The 18,226-nt window shown below is 39.7% G+C and overlaps 1 protein-coding gene across 8 annotated transcripts in view; it reads right to left on the bottom strand.

The window, feature by feature from the left end:
• Positions 1–18,226, bottom strand: part of LOC310755543 (cholesterol transporter ABCA5-like) — a 57,126-nt gene that overhangs the window by 2,649 nt on the left and 36,251 nt on the right. For 7 of the 8 annotated variants that reach the window (XM_083598553.1, XM_083598556.1, XM_083598550.1 and 4 more), the window contains 19 exons: positions 17,610–17,782; positions 16,675–16,802; positions 16,166–16,303; positions 15,509–15,622; positions 13,079–13,249; positions 10,520–10,633; positions 10,011–10,145; positions 8,802–8,867; positions 7,696–7,787; positions 6,733–6,856; positions 5,311–5,428; positions 5,114–5,205; positions 4,293–4,468; positions 3,659–3,734; positions 3,107–3,201; positions 1,927–2,046; positions 1,666–1,815; positions 602–681; positions 45–100 (listed from right to left, as the gene is read on the bottom strand). In XM_083598553.1, the coding sequence (XP_083454679.1) occupies positions 45–100; positions 602–681; positions 1,666–1,815; positions 1,927–2,046; positions 3,107–3,201; positions 3,659–3,734; positions 4,293–4,468; positions 5,114–5,205; positions 5,311–5,428; positions 6,733–6,856; positions 7,696–7,787; positions 8,802–8,867; positions 10,011–10,145; positions 10,520–10,633; positions 13,079–13,249; positions 15,509–15,622; positions 16,166–16,303; positions 16,675–16,802; positions 17,610–17,782 (2,218 nt within the window). The remainder of the gene's footprint in view (positions 1–44; positions 101–601; positions 682–1,665; positions 1,816–1,926; positions 2,047–3,106; positions 3,202–3,658; positions 3,735–4,292; positions 4,469–5,113; positions 5,206–5,310; positions 5,429–6,732; positions 6,857–7,695; positions 7,788–8,801; positions 8,868–10,010; positions 10,146–10,519; positions 10,634–13,078; positions 13,250–15,508; positions 15,623–16,165; positions 16,304–16,674; positions 16,803–17,609; positions 17,783–18,226) is intronic. The other variant, XM_083598557.1, reaches the window with a different exon arrangement.

The raw sequence follows: 18,226 nt of genomic DNA, 5'->3' as shown, positions 1-18,226 counted from the left end.
TTCTAGGGCTGGCATGCTCTGTTCTTGAAAAATGGTTAAATTACCTGTTCCAGTGTTGCTTGAGAAAAGCTATACTCTTCAATATTAAAAGCATGTCTTGCTGTTAGAAATGTTAAAAAGAAGTATTACAATCATAGGCATCAAAAGAATACATACACACATACAATCAACTAAAATCAGTATGGCCAGAAGTGGCCAAAACAGGGAACCCAGCTGTTCCTCAATGGGAAAGCCACTGTCAAGTTGTAGTGCAGTGGATTTAAATGTTTAAGGACACTGCAGCCTGTCAAACATACCTTATGGCTCTAAGGGAATGGCAAGTTTATTTCTCATGAGACAATCCTGTGCCTCTTTAAAATGCTCTGACTTTACTACGCCTCACAAAAGCAAGGGAAGAAGGCGACACACGCACCAAGGCAAATGGCCTGGGAGACATAAAAGCTTGTAGGTAATCTAACGTTTGGATAAAGGAATGTGTTGTTTACATAGTGTTTGGGGACAATGTGGGAGTTTGGCAGGGTGAATTCAGATTACTATGAGATCTGGATCGATAACTTAGAACCCAGTGATGAAGATTCTACTTAGTAAATTGTTCCCTCACCTTCCTCCAGTTTAGAAAAAGATACTGCAAGCGAGTGGACATCTTCCTTTGGAATTTTGTAAGCCAAAACAGAGGCAATGCTGCAACATACAAAAAACAGACACAAGTACATACCACCACAACTAAGCAGAAAGGAGAATCACAAAATTGCTTGGAGTAAAGTTGCAGGAGTTAAGCATTTTGTACAGTGTAGCCAAACAGGCACAATAACTCTGAATCAAACTAGAGGTTTTATCTAATAGGAAAATATTTAGATGATATGAGAGGGTGACATTCAAGGTGCTTGCCTAGTTGCCAAAGCATTCACTGATGAAACCTTCCATGTACCAAGTTCCATCTATTTTGAGAATGAAAATGTGTTGATTAACCTCTAGTTACGAACTTAATTCGTTCTGGAGGTCCGTTCTTAACCTGAAACTGTTCTTAATGGGGCCTCTTGCTGCCGCTGCGCCGCCAGCACACAATTTCCGTTCTCATCCTGGGGCAAAGTTCTCAACTCGAGGTAACTCTTCCAGGTTTGTGGAGTTCGTAACTCAAGGTACCACTGTAATTCAGGGTTCTTTCACTCGAACACTATGAGGAGAGCTTAAATCAGCACCAGTCTTAGATGTGCACCTCTCTGCTCCCATCACATCAGAAAATAATAATGAGTGATTCAGCCAAGCTGAAGGGGGTGGGGGGTAGTGAACTCCATGCCTGGACAGATCCTTGGCACAGCAAATGCCGAAAGGGATGCCAGGTTCCTGCCTTCTGCAGCTATGGCTGGGTAAATGATAGCAAAATAGACAAGGGGAATGCTGGTTGCTTTACTATGCCAGTTTCTTTGGTGGGCCTTGGACCACATTTCCAGAACCTCTGGTATATAAGATATGTTTCTCTAGTAAGCATTAAAGCCCAAAGTGTACAAGAGCTCTCATAGAAAAATAATACATTTTGGCAATAGTGTTTTCTTTTCTTATAATTGTAAGATTTTCTCTCTGCTTTTATTTTTAAAGTGATTGCTTGAAAAAAGAATGGTAAGCACTTTTTTTAAATGCTCAGAAATGTCAACTATTGATTTCTACCTTTTCTGGCAACTTGCGTTTGGAAAGATGCGCAAAACCATCCTTTGAAGACGCTCCTTCTGCTGTAAATCCGGCACTTCTCTTAATTTCATTTCTAAGAAATATCCTCTGCCAAATTTACTCTTGAGATGTTGAACTGTACCAATGCACCTATCAGTTTTGGGATAGAGAGACAGGCAAACAAAATAATAGATTTTGGCATTAAATTCGTTTTTAACAATAAAAATCTGAGCTTCCTCACTCAAGATGCTAAGGACGTACCTTAATTTTCCAGACACCAAGATTGCGACTCGATCACACACAGCCTCTGCTTCTTCCATATAATGAGTTGTCAGAATGGCTGCTCTCTCCTTACTTTTTAAGGCTGCCCGAATTGCTTTCCTATGGTGAATAAGTTACAAATTGTTGCTCTTTCGGTGTGCAGTTACATATAAAGGGCATAAGATCATTTGTTGGATCTTCCGCAAGTGAGTGGGGGATGAAACAGAGGATGGGAAATGTACAGGCAGTGGTATACTGTGAGTAGCCACCAAATGCATTCTTTCCTCGCATTCCCTCTGACATTTAGGGATCATCTAGACTTCCTGTTACGTTGCACTTTGCAGACACAGGTCTGCCCTTTAAAGGCCCATGTCTTAGCATTTTGCTTTGTTTTTTTTTTTTTTTGTCCTGGTGCTTTCCTTGGGAAAACCAACATTTTACTGCTGAATTGGATAAATGCCAGCTCACAGAAAACCCAGCTGCCCTTTGTTCTGATTCAGCAGTGAAATGCAGGCTTTCCTGGGGAAAGCGACAAGACACGCTCAGAGGTTTAAACCCATGCCTTAGAAACATGGCACAAAAGGCAGTCTGGATGAACACTTGGTCGTGACATGCAGCTGGTGCCATGGAAGTTCTGTGAAAGACAAAGGACCGCCAGTGGGAACAAAGCTACTGTGTGTCAATGTCAAGCATAGGCAAACTCGGTCCTCCAGATGTTTTGAGACTACAATTCCCATCATCCCTGACCACTGGTCCTGTTAGCTAGGGATCATGGGAGTTGTAGTCCCAAAACATCTGGCGGGCCGAGTTTGCCTAAGCCTGGTCAACATGAAAGAGGAAACAGCAAAGAGGGTGGAAAGGATCAGCTAATAGTGTTCCCCAATGCCACACCCAATTTTGACCGTAAACTCTTCAGGGGAGAAGGTTTGTTTTAGCCCTGTTAACACCCATCATATATATAAATGAATACACCTATAGCATTAATAGGAAGGCAGTCAATAATATGGTATAGATTATCTAAGCACGTATCTTCAAGATATGTATATTGTAAAGATACAAAAAGGCTGAGCCTACTGTTTAGAAGCAGAAGAGAGATAATGAGCAAAGCATGGTTATAAGCAACACACACATGTGATATTGCTTTCCACATAAAGGCTCCGTGATATTTGGGGTTACTCACCACATCTGCTGTATCCCTACAGGGTCCATACCAGTAGATGGCTCATCTAATAGAGTAACATTAGGGTTACCAAGCATACTAAGAGCAAAGCATAACTGAAAGAGAAGGGAGGGAAGGGAAGGGTGAACATTATACAGTGCACCATTGGCTGCATTTTAACATTAATACCAAGCCAAAAATCCTGACTTAAATCTGGGATATGCACAAGTGATGTGCATCATCATGCAGCCCATTTCCTACTACTTTGCTCCTTCCTTCCTACCAGTGGCAGAACAAGCCAAGATTTTTAGCACAGCTTTCCATTACGAGCAAACCTAGAAACTAGCTTCAAAAGAAGCCAGGTTATTAAGCAATGTTTTGGGGCTTAATGCCCCCTGGCTTGCTTTGGTGATTAACCATAGTTTCTGGGTTTGCACACAATAATAAGCAATGGTTTGTTTTGCCGCTTATATGAAACAAGAATGTGTGGATTCACAGTGGTCATGCATATACAGGCTTATTGATCCTGGATTTTTGGTTTAGCAATTCAGCTTAAAAACAACAATCAAATACCTTTCGTTTGATTCCTACTCCAAGGTCCTTTGCTCTTTTCTGTAGATGTTCCTTGAGGTCAAGTGCATGGGAAATGCTGGAGAAAAACAAAAGTATACAGTGTTAAACATTCTAAGAAACCAGTATTAGAGAACTTTAGTGTATGCTCATTAGTTCTTTTTTAAGTAAATTACTTCATATGACATTTTGTGTTTTAGCTAGTATTATTTGACCTCCAGTTAACTTTACACTATTTGTGGTTTTAACTGGATTGATCTTCCCTACAAAAATAATCAAAATGTTTGCCACAGGTAGCTTAAGTGTTTTTTTAATGGTGTTTTAAGAGATGTAACCAGAAAAGTCTTGCAACCTCACAATTTTGTCTGTAACTTAAACTGTTGACTACAAATTACCTTCAGACTAGTGCAGAAGATTTTGATACATAACAGAAAGCAGAATCTGAACTACAGTGATCATCAGCCTAAAAATAAAATGATGCAAATTTATGTCCTAGATATATCTGTGTATCTACAAGAATCTGTGTGGTGTGTTTTTTAAGTTGAAGCTAACAACCATTTTCAGGGAGACATTATACCAAAGTAAGAGAGAAGAAACTTCTCTGAATGTAAACGAAGTAGTTAAAATATATACTTACCATTTTATGAATTCTTTCATGTTACTTTCACTCATTCCTTCGATAGCACCATAAATTTCAAAATGTTCCTGCAATGTAATATCAGGCCAAAGTGGATTTGTCTGTGGACAGTATCCCATAAATCTCATGGAGCTATCCTTGTTATTTTCGCCTAAAGAATAATCTCCCATCAGCACCTGTGAATATACCAGTCCTTATTCAATATTTTTATATAAAGTTTGCAGTTAACATGTAGAAAAGTTGATTGTATGGAAAGTTGAATTCAAAAAAATGACAATAAATGCTCAGGAGTATTTAGTTTGGTTTTACAACTACATGATCACTCTTTTATATACCAGGAGCCATCTGGGATATAGCCTTCGTATGAGTAGTCACAACATCCTGGTGCCTATTTCTGAATCTAAGCCATATATCATATGAACGGAAAACCCATTGTACCCCCTCTAAAAGTGTTAGCTTTAGAAGCAACGCAAACATGAGTCTGTTCACAACTCTCAACCATGTATTTTAGTAGGTCTTGTGACCGCCCCCCCCCCCCAGTTCATACTTCTGAGATTATCTATGAAACCAAAAAGGAGTTAGGCACTGAAAATTCATATGCATGAACATTTCCAATAATGGGCACACCACTCTTTCATAATATTATTTGGGCATCTAGCTGAGGTTTAGGTAGTTATGTGCCAGCTGGAAAGAAATATCCAGAAAAGAAAATGAAATAACATTTTTCACCCTCTGAAAAAAAAAAAAGGACTACAGCCTGAGCTATGAAACCTGTTCTGGATGGAAGAGGGGGACACGAGCTTTAGGTTGCACTTGAATACCTGGCCTGAGGTTGGTTCTACTTCTCCCACCAACATATTAATCAGTGTGCTCTTCCCAGCTCCATTGGGGCCTAGCAGTCCCATAATTTCTCCTGGAAAAAGAAAAGGCAAACACGTAAAATGTGCAGTTCTGTTTAATGAGATGGTGCATTTTATTTTCCCGACTTATTTATTTTTACAACTACTTCAGCACTAACCTTTTTTTACACAAAAAAAGACCTGATTGGTTGCCACCTTCTTGATTTTTCTTCCGAGAAGAAAATCTGTCCTTTCATCATAATCTTTATGTAAATTGCTGACCAAAATGGCAGGTTTCTAGTGAAACAAAAGATAACAGAGCTTAATACGGCCTCGGCCCAGTATACCTGAAGGAGCGTCTCCACCCCCATCGTTCTGCCCGGATGCTGAGGTCCAGCGCCGAGGGCCTTCTGGCGGTTCCCTCATTGCGAGAAGCAAAGCTACAGGGAACCAGGCAGAGGGCCTTCTCGGTAGTGGCGCCTGCCCTGTGGAACGCCCTCCCATCGGATGTCAAAGCGATAAATAACTACCTGACATTCAGAAGACATCTTAAGGCAGCCCTGTTCAGGGAAGTTTTTAATCTGTGATATTTTAGTGTATTTTTGGTTTTCTGTGGAAGCCGCCCAGAGTGGCTGGGGAAACCCAGCCAGATGGGCGGGGTACAAATAATAAATTATTATTATTATTATTATAATTAATAACACACATGGAAAACTAAACCATGCTTTCTTGCTACATGCATAAGTTGAAACAAGCCTGAGCAAAGCCTCAAACTCACATGCTCACCTGTGCAGCCAGGAGAAGGATTTCATGGACATTTACTTTCAGTTCCCATAAACTTAGCATGTCTTCTGCTTACCAGGGATTGTTAGATAAACAAGGTGCATAACCCATGATGTGGAAATTCTGTTTTTTGAAACAGACTATCACTATAAGAGAGGTAAGGCACATCACCCCTTATACAGTGGTAAAGGTAAAGGGACCCCTGACCATTAGGTACAGTTGTGACCGACTCTGGGATTGTGGCGCTGATCTCTCTTTACTGGCCGAGGGAGCTGGCGTACAGCTTCCAGGTCATGTGGCCAGCATGACTAAGCCGCTTCTGACAAACCAGAGCAGCGCATGGAAATGCTGTTTACCTTCCCGCTGGAGCGGTACCTATTTATCTACTTGCACTTTTGACGTGCTTTCGAACTGCTAGGTTGGCAGGAGCTAGAACTGAGCAACGGGAGCTCACCCCATCACGGGGATTCAAACTGCCAACCTTCTGATCTGCAAGTCCTAGGCTCTGTGGTTTAACCCACAGCGCCACCCGCATCCCTTATACAATGGTACCTCGGGTTAAGTACTTAATTCGTTCCAGAGGTCTGTTCTTAACCTGAAACTGTTCTTAACCTGAAGCACCACTTTAGCTGCTGCTGCGCCGCTGGAGCACGATTTGTTCTCATCCTGAAGCAAAGTTCTTAACCCGAGGTACTATTTCTGGGTTAGCGGAGTCTGTAACCTGAAGCGTATATAACCCGAGGTACCACTGTACAGGTCTTACAATACGACCAGGTGCCAGTGTGTTCACAGGGTTGATACTGAAGAGCAAGATTTACCTCCTCACAGCTCTGGCTCGTTGTCATCTCCTTAACCCTCAACCTCTCAGCCACAACATCTTCATCCTCATCCTCATCAAATGGCACATCTGGCGATTTCCTGGCCTTCAGCTTCGCAGGAGTTCTGAAGTTAAGGAAATATATTTAAAATCTGCTCATTGGGACCTCTGAACAGATAGAACTAACAGAAATAATGCCATCAGGTAGACCTACATGAAGCCATATTGATACTTCCCTGTCCAATGTGACCTTGTGACAGAATTGGCTAGAAAAACACCTAAAATAGACTAGTGAGATATTTTGCTAGATCAAAGAGTGATTGGGTGAATGAGAAGGTGGCAGCATTCACGCTACAATCCCTGATAATATTCCATTTATCCCTGATTCAGTTTCTTATGTGCAACAATAAGAATAATACTCTTTCATGCAAGAATCATCACATATTCAGTCAGCTAAAGAAATGGTTGGACGATGGGTGGGTGTTCAGAGAAGCTGTGTGAAGGTTTTGTTTTCCTTCTCATTCTAAAGCATATTGAAGTGTTTGACTTGGGAGAAAGTTCAAATAAACTCTCTGGTGCTGATGGCTACAATTTATTTGTCTGATCCACTAACTAGGAAAGCATACACACTATTCTGTGATATTTTAGTTTGCCTAATAAAGTAGCATCAGAAAGGATGTCAAAGACACAACTCTTAGATCGTGAACAGAAAAAGTTGTGGCATTGCAAGGATCCCAGTTGTGGCATTGCAAGGATCTTGGACTCCAGTTGCTTCACTATCATCCCTAAAAGTATTGCCTATCTAAGTAATAACTCCAGCCCTCCCTTAAGCCCTAAACATCAGCAAGTGGTCACTTCTCTATGGACCAAGAGACTTTTAATGTGTATACTTTGTTGCAGTTCACTACTGACTAACACTGGCTTGGTGTAGTAATTTCAGTACTGTAAATAGAGGTATACCAACCTGAAAAATGGATCGTTTCTCATTGATTTGCCTCCACATTTCACCTCAAGGTAGCGTAGAAGGAAGAGCCAAATGACACATTGCAAGTAGGGCTAAAAGAGAAGAAAGGAATAAGCACATTAAATAAAATGGATTTTCTCCATTACAAAGACCCTAGATGCATCCCCCCTCTTGGATCGCACATTGCTCTACTCTCTTCCCACAAAACAATGTAAGATAAACTTATAGAGCCAGTGTGGTGTAGTGGTTAAAGTGCTGGACTAAGACCTGGGAGACCAGGGTTCAATCCTCACTCCGCTGTGAATCTCACTGGGTGACCTTGGGCCAGTCATTCCTTCTCAGCCTAACCTACCTCACAGGGTTGTTGAGAGGATAAAGGGGGGGGGGGGAGTAAGGGTGTAGCCACCTTGAACTCTTTGAAGAAAAAGTAGAATATAAATACAATAATAAATAAAATATTATTATTTATTTACTTCATGTATCACACTTCACATGAGGCATCACAAAGCAATATATACAATACAATTAGACTGATGGAGCATCTTAAGACCTTCATTACATTTCCCTTTCTGCACCCATCTGTCGGTTGTCTCCAGAACTATTTATTTATTTAAGCAATTAGGAGGACGCCTGAACCCAGCTTGTGCTAAACATCCTTCAATATCATTTATATGCCACAGTGGTGGGAAGGTCAGGAATAGTGCATCAAAAATGGCTGATCTTCAGCTAGTGTTAGAAGCAAGACTAGTTGCACCAGCATACACTTGCTTCTATGTTTTAGCAAAATAACTCTAAATGATCCCTTTAAGCTCAATTTAATGTCCATGATTACTGCCATGTCTTCCCCATAGATCAGTGGTGGAAAACCTTTGGCCCATGGATCAAACTTGACCGGCCAGGGGATCAAATATGACCCAAGAGGCAGCTTTCTCCAAACCATGCTCACCTGCCCCACACCTTTTTGTAAACCACTTTGAGGTTTTTTACATGCAGTAATATATACATTTTATGAAATAAAATAAAAACAATAACACCTTATCATTACATGTAAAAGTGTATCCAGACAACCCATCTCTTAAATTCTTAAGGGAAAATATGGTGCCTACCGCTATTGTTGAAACCAATAGCCTTTCTGTATTTCTTTCCATATTTCGACCAAGCTTCTCTGCTACCTAACAATATAGAAAATGCTTTTTTCAATATTTCTACAGGTCATTCTGAGTTCATTTATATAATATTACCATTTAGAAAATGCTTTTACAATACTTTTTGAAAAAATTAATTTATTTGAATTATTTCTTCCACAAACTGATTTTTGCAGGAAGCTCATCAAAAAACATACATTTTTACAACAAACAAACCTGCTTTTCCTTGTTTCAAAGAGAGCATCAAAATACAAGAAAAACAGTAGATTTCATTTAAGTACAACTTAAATAAAAAGCAATATGTGGACAACATAACTAGATCAAAAAGGTGAGAATCAACACTTGGTACAATGCTTTAATGAATAGGCTGGTGTTGAAACTCCATCAGTGCTGGTACTGCTTGCATCTGAGAGGGGAGGGCATTCCAAAGTCAGGGTTCACTACTGAGAACATCTATCTTGAACTGCTATCTAATACCGTATTTAGGCAAATCTAATGCACAATCGAATCTAAGGCGCACCTCAAATTTCAAAACCTTGAAACCAAAAAAGCATTTGCTAGCGAATGCAAATATGCCATCAAATCTAACGCGCACCCTAATTTTCACAGTGCAATTTGGCCAGAAAAGGTGTGCATTACATTCGAGTAAATATGGCACCTCTCATAATCCATAGTATTGTAAAGAAGATCAGTCTACTGCTGACTAGCAGAGGGTATACACTAGCTGGTTTGATTCAGAATTGTGTTTGACAAACCAAACTATTGCACTCCCTGTCCACCAAAATAAGAAAATAGCTTAAGTAATTCCAATACAGATGGAGGCCAACAGGGCTGGATGGAAGGACACCTTGACCCAATCCACACACATACCCTGAATCCCAACACAAAGTGGATTTCAATCTGAATTACCCTTTTATTGGAATACCCCTAAAATCAGATTGCTATATCAAATGCTATATATGAACAGTTGTTGTTTGCAAGAAATAACAACTTATTTCCCAACTTTCAAAATAGTTCAGTTTCCTGAGCCCAGCTATGGTTGCCCATAACTAGTCTTAAGTCATGTAGTGAGTGATGTGGAATGAAATTTTAATCACTGGCCCTCCTGCACACCAGACTTTTGAAACTACAGACAAAATTTATCACTGTTTCAGTTCACTCCAAACTTACCTCTGTTAGAGAAATGAGACACCCAATAAGAGGATATATTGGGATGAAGATAGAAAAGCACGTGTGAATTATAATTGCTATTGCGTACGACTGAATAAAAGCTACATCAATAACAATAACACAAATCAAGGCTATCTGAAAGGGAAAAGAAATAAAGATAATTACAATAAAATTAGAGAACCATTTGATTTCTTTTTATCCATCTTTAAAAAATGTTGTAACATTCATTTGCATGTGGGCAACTGAAAAACCAGCTGTATAGATTGCTTTTGTTAAGAAAGTGAAATGTAATATCCAGAATAAAAGGAACAGTAAATAGTGCATAAGAGACAAATAATTAATCCTGTAAAGTTTGGTTTCATGCTTCACAGCAAACTATGCACTTGCAGGCCTGAGCTACAACTCAAATGAAAAAAAGACATATAATTATTTCTTAAATATAACAATCAATTAAAATACTAAATTGCATTAACTAGGAAACATGTATCAAGTACTGCACTTTTACTTACTGTTGAAAAAATTAATGACCAAAATTCTTTGGTGTTTTGTATTGTTTTGAAGGTGAAAGAGACAACATAATGGAACAGAATTACCGATGGTACGTAGCCAATAAGGCACAAAACCTGCAGGAGGGAAATTAAATTTGAGTTATGCATAACATGAAAACACAACAAAATGATTAAGAACACAGAATACAATCTGTCACCTTTCCTGAGGGAAGGTGACTCAAGTTATAGAGCTCAATGTAGGCATGTTTCATATACAGTGGTACCTCAGTATAAGAACAGTCCTGTTTACCAACAATTCAGTTTACAAACTCCGCAAAACCGGAAGTAATGTCCCGGTCTGAGAACTTTACCTCGGTCTAAGAATGAAATCCGAATGGTGGAAGGGCACTGGCAGCGGGAGGCCTCATTAGGGAAAGCACGCCTCGGTTTAAGAACAGTTTCGGTTTAAGAACGGACTTCCAGAATGGATTGAGTTTGTAAACCGAGGAACCACTGTACATATATCAGAACTTCCATACCCTACAGAGCTGGGTGTGTGGACTACAAATGGTCATAGCCTGAATGCAGACTTCAGGAAGACTGGGGATCTATGTATGGGAGGCACACATGGGTCTTGTGGGTAGCAATGTCATGGGATATAGCAGAGCAAAACATTAAGCACACCTGCAAAGAGGAGAAGGTAGAGCTAATTAGGGTTCATGCTCTTTGTTTTTGTCAGGTGAAAGTTTGTGCTTTACTTAGGGCTGCCTGAAAAGAATAAGGGGTTATATCCAATGTTAGTCATACTCAGAGAAGACCCACTGAAATGAATGAACTCAACTAATCAGAATGAGTACAAGTATGATTTGGTTGGTTGACACCCAAAGCAGCGGGCAGCCTATCTCCCAATAAGAGCAGTCTTCTGCACTCTCCAGACACAAACAAATGCCCACATGGCTTCAACCCTCAAACTACAAAGAGCGTCTCCTTTTTCAGATCCCATTGTAAATAAAAGACCAACTTTGCCCCCCCCCCAGCTCAACAACTTGAAATATGGCAGCCCTAGAATACCTTTTATCAGCTCCACCTGGTACGCAGGCTGAGACCCTATCTGCCCACAGACTGTCTCGTCAGAGTGATGCATGCTCTAGTTATCTCCCGCTTGGACTACTGCAATGCGCTCTACGTGGGTCTACCTTTGAAGGTGACCCGGAAACTACAACTAATCCACAATCCAGCAGCTAGACTGGTGACTGGGAGCAGCCGCCAAGACCATATAACACCGGTCTTGAAAGACCTACACTGGCTCCCAGTACGTTTCCGAGGACAATTCAAAGTGTTGGTGCTGACATTTAAAGCCCTAAACGGCCTTGGTCCTGTATACCTGAAGGAGCATCTCCACCCCCATCGTTCTGCCCGGACACCGAGGTCCAGCTCCGAGGGTCTTCTGGTGGTTCCCTCATTGTGAGAAGTGAGGTTACAGGTAACCAGGGCCTTCTCAGTAGTGGCGCCCGCCCTGTGAAATGCCCTCCCTTCAGATGTCAAAGAGAAAAATAACTACCAAACTTTTAGAAGACATCTGAAGGCAGCCCTGTTTAGGGAAGCTTTTAATGTTTAATAGGTTATTGTATTTTAGTGTTTTGTTGGAAGCCGCCCAGAGTGGCTGGGGAAACCCAGCCAGATGGGCGGGGTATAAATAATAAATTATTATTATTATTATTATTATTATTATTATTATTACCCTGCAATGTTTTGCAAATGAAATTAGGGGTCATATTTTTAATACAAAAACAAAATAAGAAATACAAAGACTCCCTTAATTATTGCACATTATTGAAAGTTCCTCACGACCTGCAGTGGTGCTGTATTCATTTACAGTGTTACCATCTGCTCCTATGCCAATTTAAAAGCCAAAAGGTTGATGGTTCTTTGGGTTAAAAGTAGAGCAGAAAAACGTAAGTATACTACCTTATTTATTGCAGGATGTTTGAAATACACTTCAGTGAGTGCAGCATATAAAATGGCAGGCAATTTCTGCTTTATGTTCACTTTGCTGCTCTGTTGATTTTAGTAATTATGTGGCTTGTGGCTTGCTGTACTCTGTAAGATGCTTTGGGAACCTCCAAGTTGAATACAGTGTTATTCTGCTTTTGTAATAAATAAAATAAAATGGTGCCGTGGGGAAGAATCTTTACTACGGCTGAAGAAGGGCAGTTCTGCCGGCTCCTGCCTACCTGGGCAGTTAATTTTTATTCTTTGTGGATGGTGCAGCAAAGAGTCCTGGATCGGTTCCTCCAAGGGAAACAGACTGATTTTTGATCCAGTGGCTCCATCGCTGGCCCTATTCTTCCCTTCCAAGGTTCCAGGTATTCCTGCCAGCATTAGTTTAGTAATTCCTGCCCGCACCTTCAACAGGTGCAGTGGGGTTTTCCATGGCAAAAGAGTTCCTTCCTGCCATAGGGAAATCTTTTCTGAATCCTACTGGATTTCTGTTGTTGAGGTGACGCCAATAAGGGGAGCAAGGAACGGATAAAAGTATCATTAAGGGGGCATTAAGCCAAAAAATAAAACAAAACTTACCACAGCAAGAGCCTCCTCAGGGGAAAAAATAATCCCATGGTGTACTATGAACAAGATTCCGACCATCAGAAGGAGAATAATATAATATAAAAGAATGTCAACTAGTGCTTGCCCACACCAGTATGCAGATGGATAAAGACCTGATAACTTAAGTTGAGTATAGGCTTTGATCTGCAAAGGTGCAAAAAATAAATGAAAATCCAGGTCAAATACGGGGAATGGCAGGAAATCCAGCAATTGTACTTTTGCTTTTGATAATATGATCTGGAATGAACTATTTAAAAAAAATACAGTACAAAACATTCTATGGGTTCACCCACATTTCTTGTACTTTATAGATACGGGTCTGAGTGGCTTTGGCTTGCCACTTTCCCCAGAAAAACCCACTCTTCAGCACTAAATCAGATCAAACAGCAACCAGATTTTCGGCAGATTGCTATTTGTTCTGATTCAGTGCTAAGCTGTGGGTTTTCCTGGAGGAAAGTGGTGGACAAATGGAAGTGTGATTGGGCCCTCGGCCACTAGCTTATCTGTAGGGCTGGAACATAAGGTTTTCTAGAAGAAAAGCATTGGGAACACACATCAAGAGTCCTTCTAATTTAATTGAAACAAGACACCTCAAACATCCCTAACTGATGAATGAACCAAGATGGAGGAAGAACATATCCTATTAAGAAAATTAAAATGATCTACAACTAGGGAGCAGCTCAAAGAAAAGTGCAGCAATGGCAGAGAGTCCTGCACACCAGGGAGTACTTACCTCCCGAAATTTCATGGGTGAAAATAGGGACATTCCTGTACAGGAGTGGGTAGGGCTAGGGGCGGAGTCCAGCAGCTCAGCAGTGTGGTTTGGCAGACAATAGCAGGGCCAACACAATCCAGAGTCAAACGTGCCACAAGGAGAAAGCAGGAACTAATATGCATGCAAGCAGGTGGCTCCAGCTGGCAAAAGCAGGGAGGCAAGCCACAGGCTACAAGGCAAATCAAATGCATAACACACACACATATATATGCACTATATTTCATTTATATCATCTAGAGGACATTAGTCCTGTTTTACAGTGGGGCACAACAGTGAGTACCTAGTCCAATGACAGTCACTGAAGGTAATATTAAATATTAAACATTAACAATAGCAAGCAACAAATAAAGGTAATGCCTGCAACCTCCCACCCAGAGACACTGGAATTAAGAAGCTTCATTTATTCTTTTTCATCCTATATGGCTGGCAGCATGGGATCATGGGATCAATAGGCCATTGCCTGCACAGTCCTAGTTAGGAATATTGAGGTCAAATGCAATTAGATGATTTTTTAAAAAAAGGATAAATGTAAGCAGCATTTAGCCAAATTACATACTCCCATTTAGACTCTGATGTCTACTCTGAAGTAAATCCCATATAACTCCATGTGGTTTACTCCCAAGTAAAAGTAATGAATAAAGAGGTTGCAACCGCAGTTACTATAGCTGTGGTTTTCAGAGAGCCAGAGGGTGGGATCCAAAAAGCCATTTGTGAAAAGAGAAAATGTTTGTTAACTTTTGTGGGCAAGCTAGCAGAAGACTTCTCAACAGTGTACAACACCACAATATATCGGGAGTTGTGCTATACTACAAGTAACATGGTGTGTAAGGAAGATAAGGCTTTTGGATCATTTCCATCTAAATAATTACTTTTATGCCAGTTTCTTTGTAAGTAGTGAAACAAGCAGTTATGTAAGCATCTGCAGAGAATATATGAAAGTTTGGCTGAAAGTTTTTAAATTTGTGTTTGCTCTCTGAACTTAAGGTTTGGTCAACCCAGGCATACATGGTGCAAAAAAACAAAAACAAGACACATAGAAAAGAAAAAGAAAAGAAACATAGTTGCATCATTAAAATTAAGAGAGCAGGTATAGGATTTTTTCCTGAGACTGAATAACGGGACAGTTTGGGTGGTAGTAGCAAATGCGTAGTTTGAGGAAGAAAAAGCAAAGTGACTCGTTGATTGGTAAAATGAAAGTTCACCAGAATGATCTGTAATTTCCACCTGAGTCCTAGTGTGGCAATGAATTTGAACCAGAATATCCTACTAATCAAACCCAATAAATAAGCTCTTTAGAATGCAGCATGAGAAGCAGCCCAAGTTATGACAGCATAGAATCAATTAGCTGAACAATACGATTTGGTAACTAGGTTGAACAGAGGAGTTATAAATATTGCTGCTATTTCCTTACTCTAATTGAACACTTTTACATACAACCATATCTTCCCTGAATTAAATTAATTCACTACAGTGTATGAAATCAGTTAAAGTAAGTTACGATGCCAAATAGGTGGTGACTCCTGATTTTCTCTCTGAGGAATTTGGTCTGAGGAATCACTGTGTTGAACCAATGTATAGGACATTTCACATTGCTTTTTAAAAAAAAGTATGTTCTAATACAAAGTTACCCTGTGGTTTTCTGCATTGTCCATGGAAAAATATGATGGCAATCCAGTTATTGTGACTCCTACTGTCAAAGCTTGAACAACCAGCACCATTATGAAACCTCTGTCAGTGATTTTCTGCAAAATAACAAATTGCAATATTAGAATACAAAGGGAAAAACCCACTGTGAAATATAATTTTAAGGTTTTTTTTGGGGGGTGTCTAACCGTGGCTTGATAAATCAGTCTGTTTTTGCTATATTTAGTTTGCAGTTATATAATCTGACATATTTGAGCTGTGAAACTTTAAAGGTTTTTGCATTTTTAATTAAGGTTACCAGACGTCCCCATTTCCCGGGGACAGTCCCTGGATTTACAAATCAGTCCCCATACAAAATCCATTGAAGTTGAGAAGCATCCCCGGATTCATTGAAAAAATATCTGGTAACCTTATTTTTAATTCTTTTGAAAGACAGTACAATAAAAGTTTGAAAACTAAAACTAATAAATAAAGGGCTGCAAAACAGGGAATACCTGGGAGACCGCAACACATGGCATTTAAAACGTGTTTGGTTTTGGAGATCACGTCATGCAATCCAATGTACACAAAGGCCACCTTGTCATGAACTGGAATGCAACTTCATTTTACAAGAACTTTTTTTGGACTTTGTATTTACTCACTTGGAAGAACGAACTACTCCAGACATGGATGTTTTCTGTTACATTTAAATTGTGCAGATACAGATTGCTAATGATATTGATCATAACTGGTAAAGAGTGTTTCATGGTGCAGTTAAAAGCAGCTGTAAAGATGTAGTTCTGAAAACAACAACAACAAGAAGAAGAGCATAATCAGCGACAAATCTCTAGTGCCACCGTTCCTTCCCCCTAGCACTTTATGTGCTGCTGGAACAACACCAGGGCAGTCTGGGAGAAAGGAAATGACATGTGAGCTATTAAAGAAAACTCTGTGAGCTTTGATCTTGCCACTGCTGCTGCCACCAAGGCTGACAGTGACGAAAAAGGAAAAAGACCTACCGCCCTGTTTCTAAGTCGAGTTCCCTCTTCAAATTTCAAAACCTCCCCTATCCCACTTGGGAAAAAAATTCATTTTGCACCCCAACTCCCTGCCAGCAAACAGAACCAATGCCCACATAGACCCAATATATTTAACCGGCATTTCTTCTCACCTTGCTTGTATGAGATACATTTAATGCTCCATTGTGGGGAGCAACTGATACATAATCACTGCCATTGAATATTTCTGTGTGTACATACTGGCTTATAAGAGAGCTGATGATGTCATCAATGTCTGATCCTAGGTTGAGACAATAAAGAAAGTTGAAAGGTTAGTCTCACAGGCACAAAGATTCCTTGCATGCAAAGAGTTTCCCCATTCCCTGCTATGTCAAAGATACATATTATTATTGAACATTTAGAGTTAGCACTGGTATTGCAGCAAACAAGAAGGCTCATGTTCTCCAGAAGTCCCGTATAAACATCAAAATATCCTTAGAGTTTTAGGGTGAATTCCAATTAAGTCATACTCAGACCTGACACATTGAAATAAATGAAAGTTAATTATTTGAGTGGGTCTGCTTTGTGCATGACGGAGATCAATACTCTTGAAGCACTGACAATATGTGTATATATTATCTCTCTCTCTCTCTCTCTCTCTCTCTCTCACACACACACACACACACACACACACACACACATGAACTGTGCTGTCATGTAATCACTATAATTATGAAATAATGTTGCTTATTTTATTGATCTATTTTTAAATATTTATACCCTGCCCACTAACTGATGCTGCTGTAAAGCTTTCAGCTTTTTGGTAAAAAATCAAACTATTTAAAGTCTCTTCCATGAAGTTGGCCAGATACAATTCTAGAAACATATCTTTAAATTCAATTTGTGATTGAATGGGGTGGGGTATCAAACCAGACATGCCAGAGGGCTGATTTTTCTACCTGTCCTCAAGCTAACCATTCATTACACTGATTACTGTTAAACTTAATTACACTTTTAATTTATTCCTACTGTATGTCATACAGTAAAAAAAAATTGAAATGCCAGATGGTGAAATGAATAAAAGTGAATAAATTGAAATGTAACTTACCAGTGAAGTTCTGAACAAGGAGACTGCTTTTGTATTTATGTTGAGTTTCATTTGGTTTAAGAAAGTATAAGTCTGGAGAAAACGTAATAGGAACCACTGCATTTTTGAAGTATTGCCGATACATATTGAACATATAAATCTCGACACCAAGGAACACTGTCAATAGCAAAAACCTGAAATAAGAAGAAAAAAGTACACGTAAAGCTGGTACAAATTAGTGTAAATAATTGTGACCTTTAGAGCAGAGGTAGACTGAATAGCCTTCCTCCATAGTATTTTTTTATTTAATCTAACACAATCGGTATGCTTTTTAATTTATGTAAAACCTCTAAGTGACTTTGCATTGTTTTACTGGAAACACTAATCTGTCTTAAGTTTGCTCAATACGAAACACATATTCAAGATATCCTGAGGATGACAAGCATGTACTCTTCCGCAGTACTCTTCCGCAGTAACAAAGGAAAGGACCTTGCTAGATCAGAACCAGGTTGGCCTGCTCAAGCATTCTCTGGAAGAATCCCCTTAAACTGTATCCACTGGTAAAATTGGCTGCAATCCTTGCTCTGGATGACAAATCATTAAATAATGATTTCACTCATCCACATACTAAAAGTACA

This window comes from Podarcis filfolensis (assembly GCF_964270895.1).
Source record: "Podarcis filfolensis genome assembly, chromosome: 2".
In the NCBI taxonomy this organism is placed as follows: domain Eukaryota; kingdom Metazoa; phylum Chordata; class Lepidosauria; order Squamata; family Lacertidae; genus Podarcis; species Podarcis filfolensis.
This window is presented reverse-complemented; position numbering and strand designations above follow the sequence as displayed.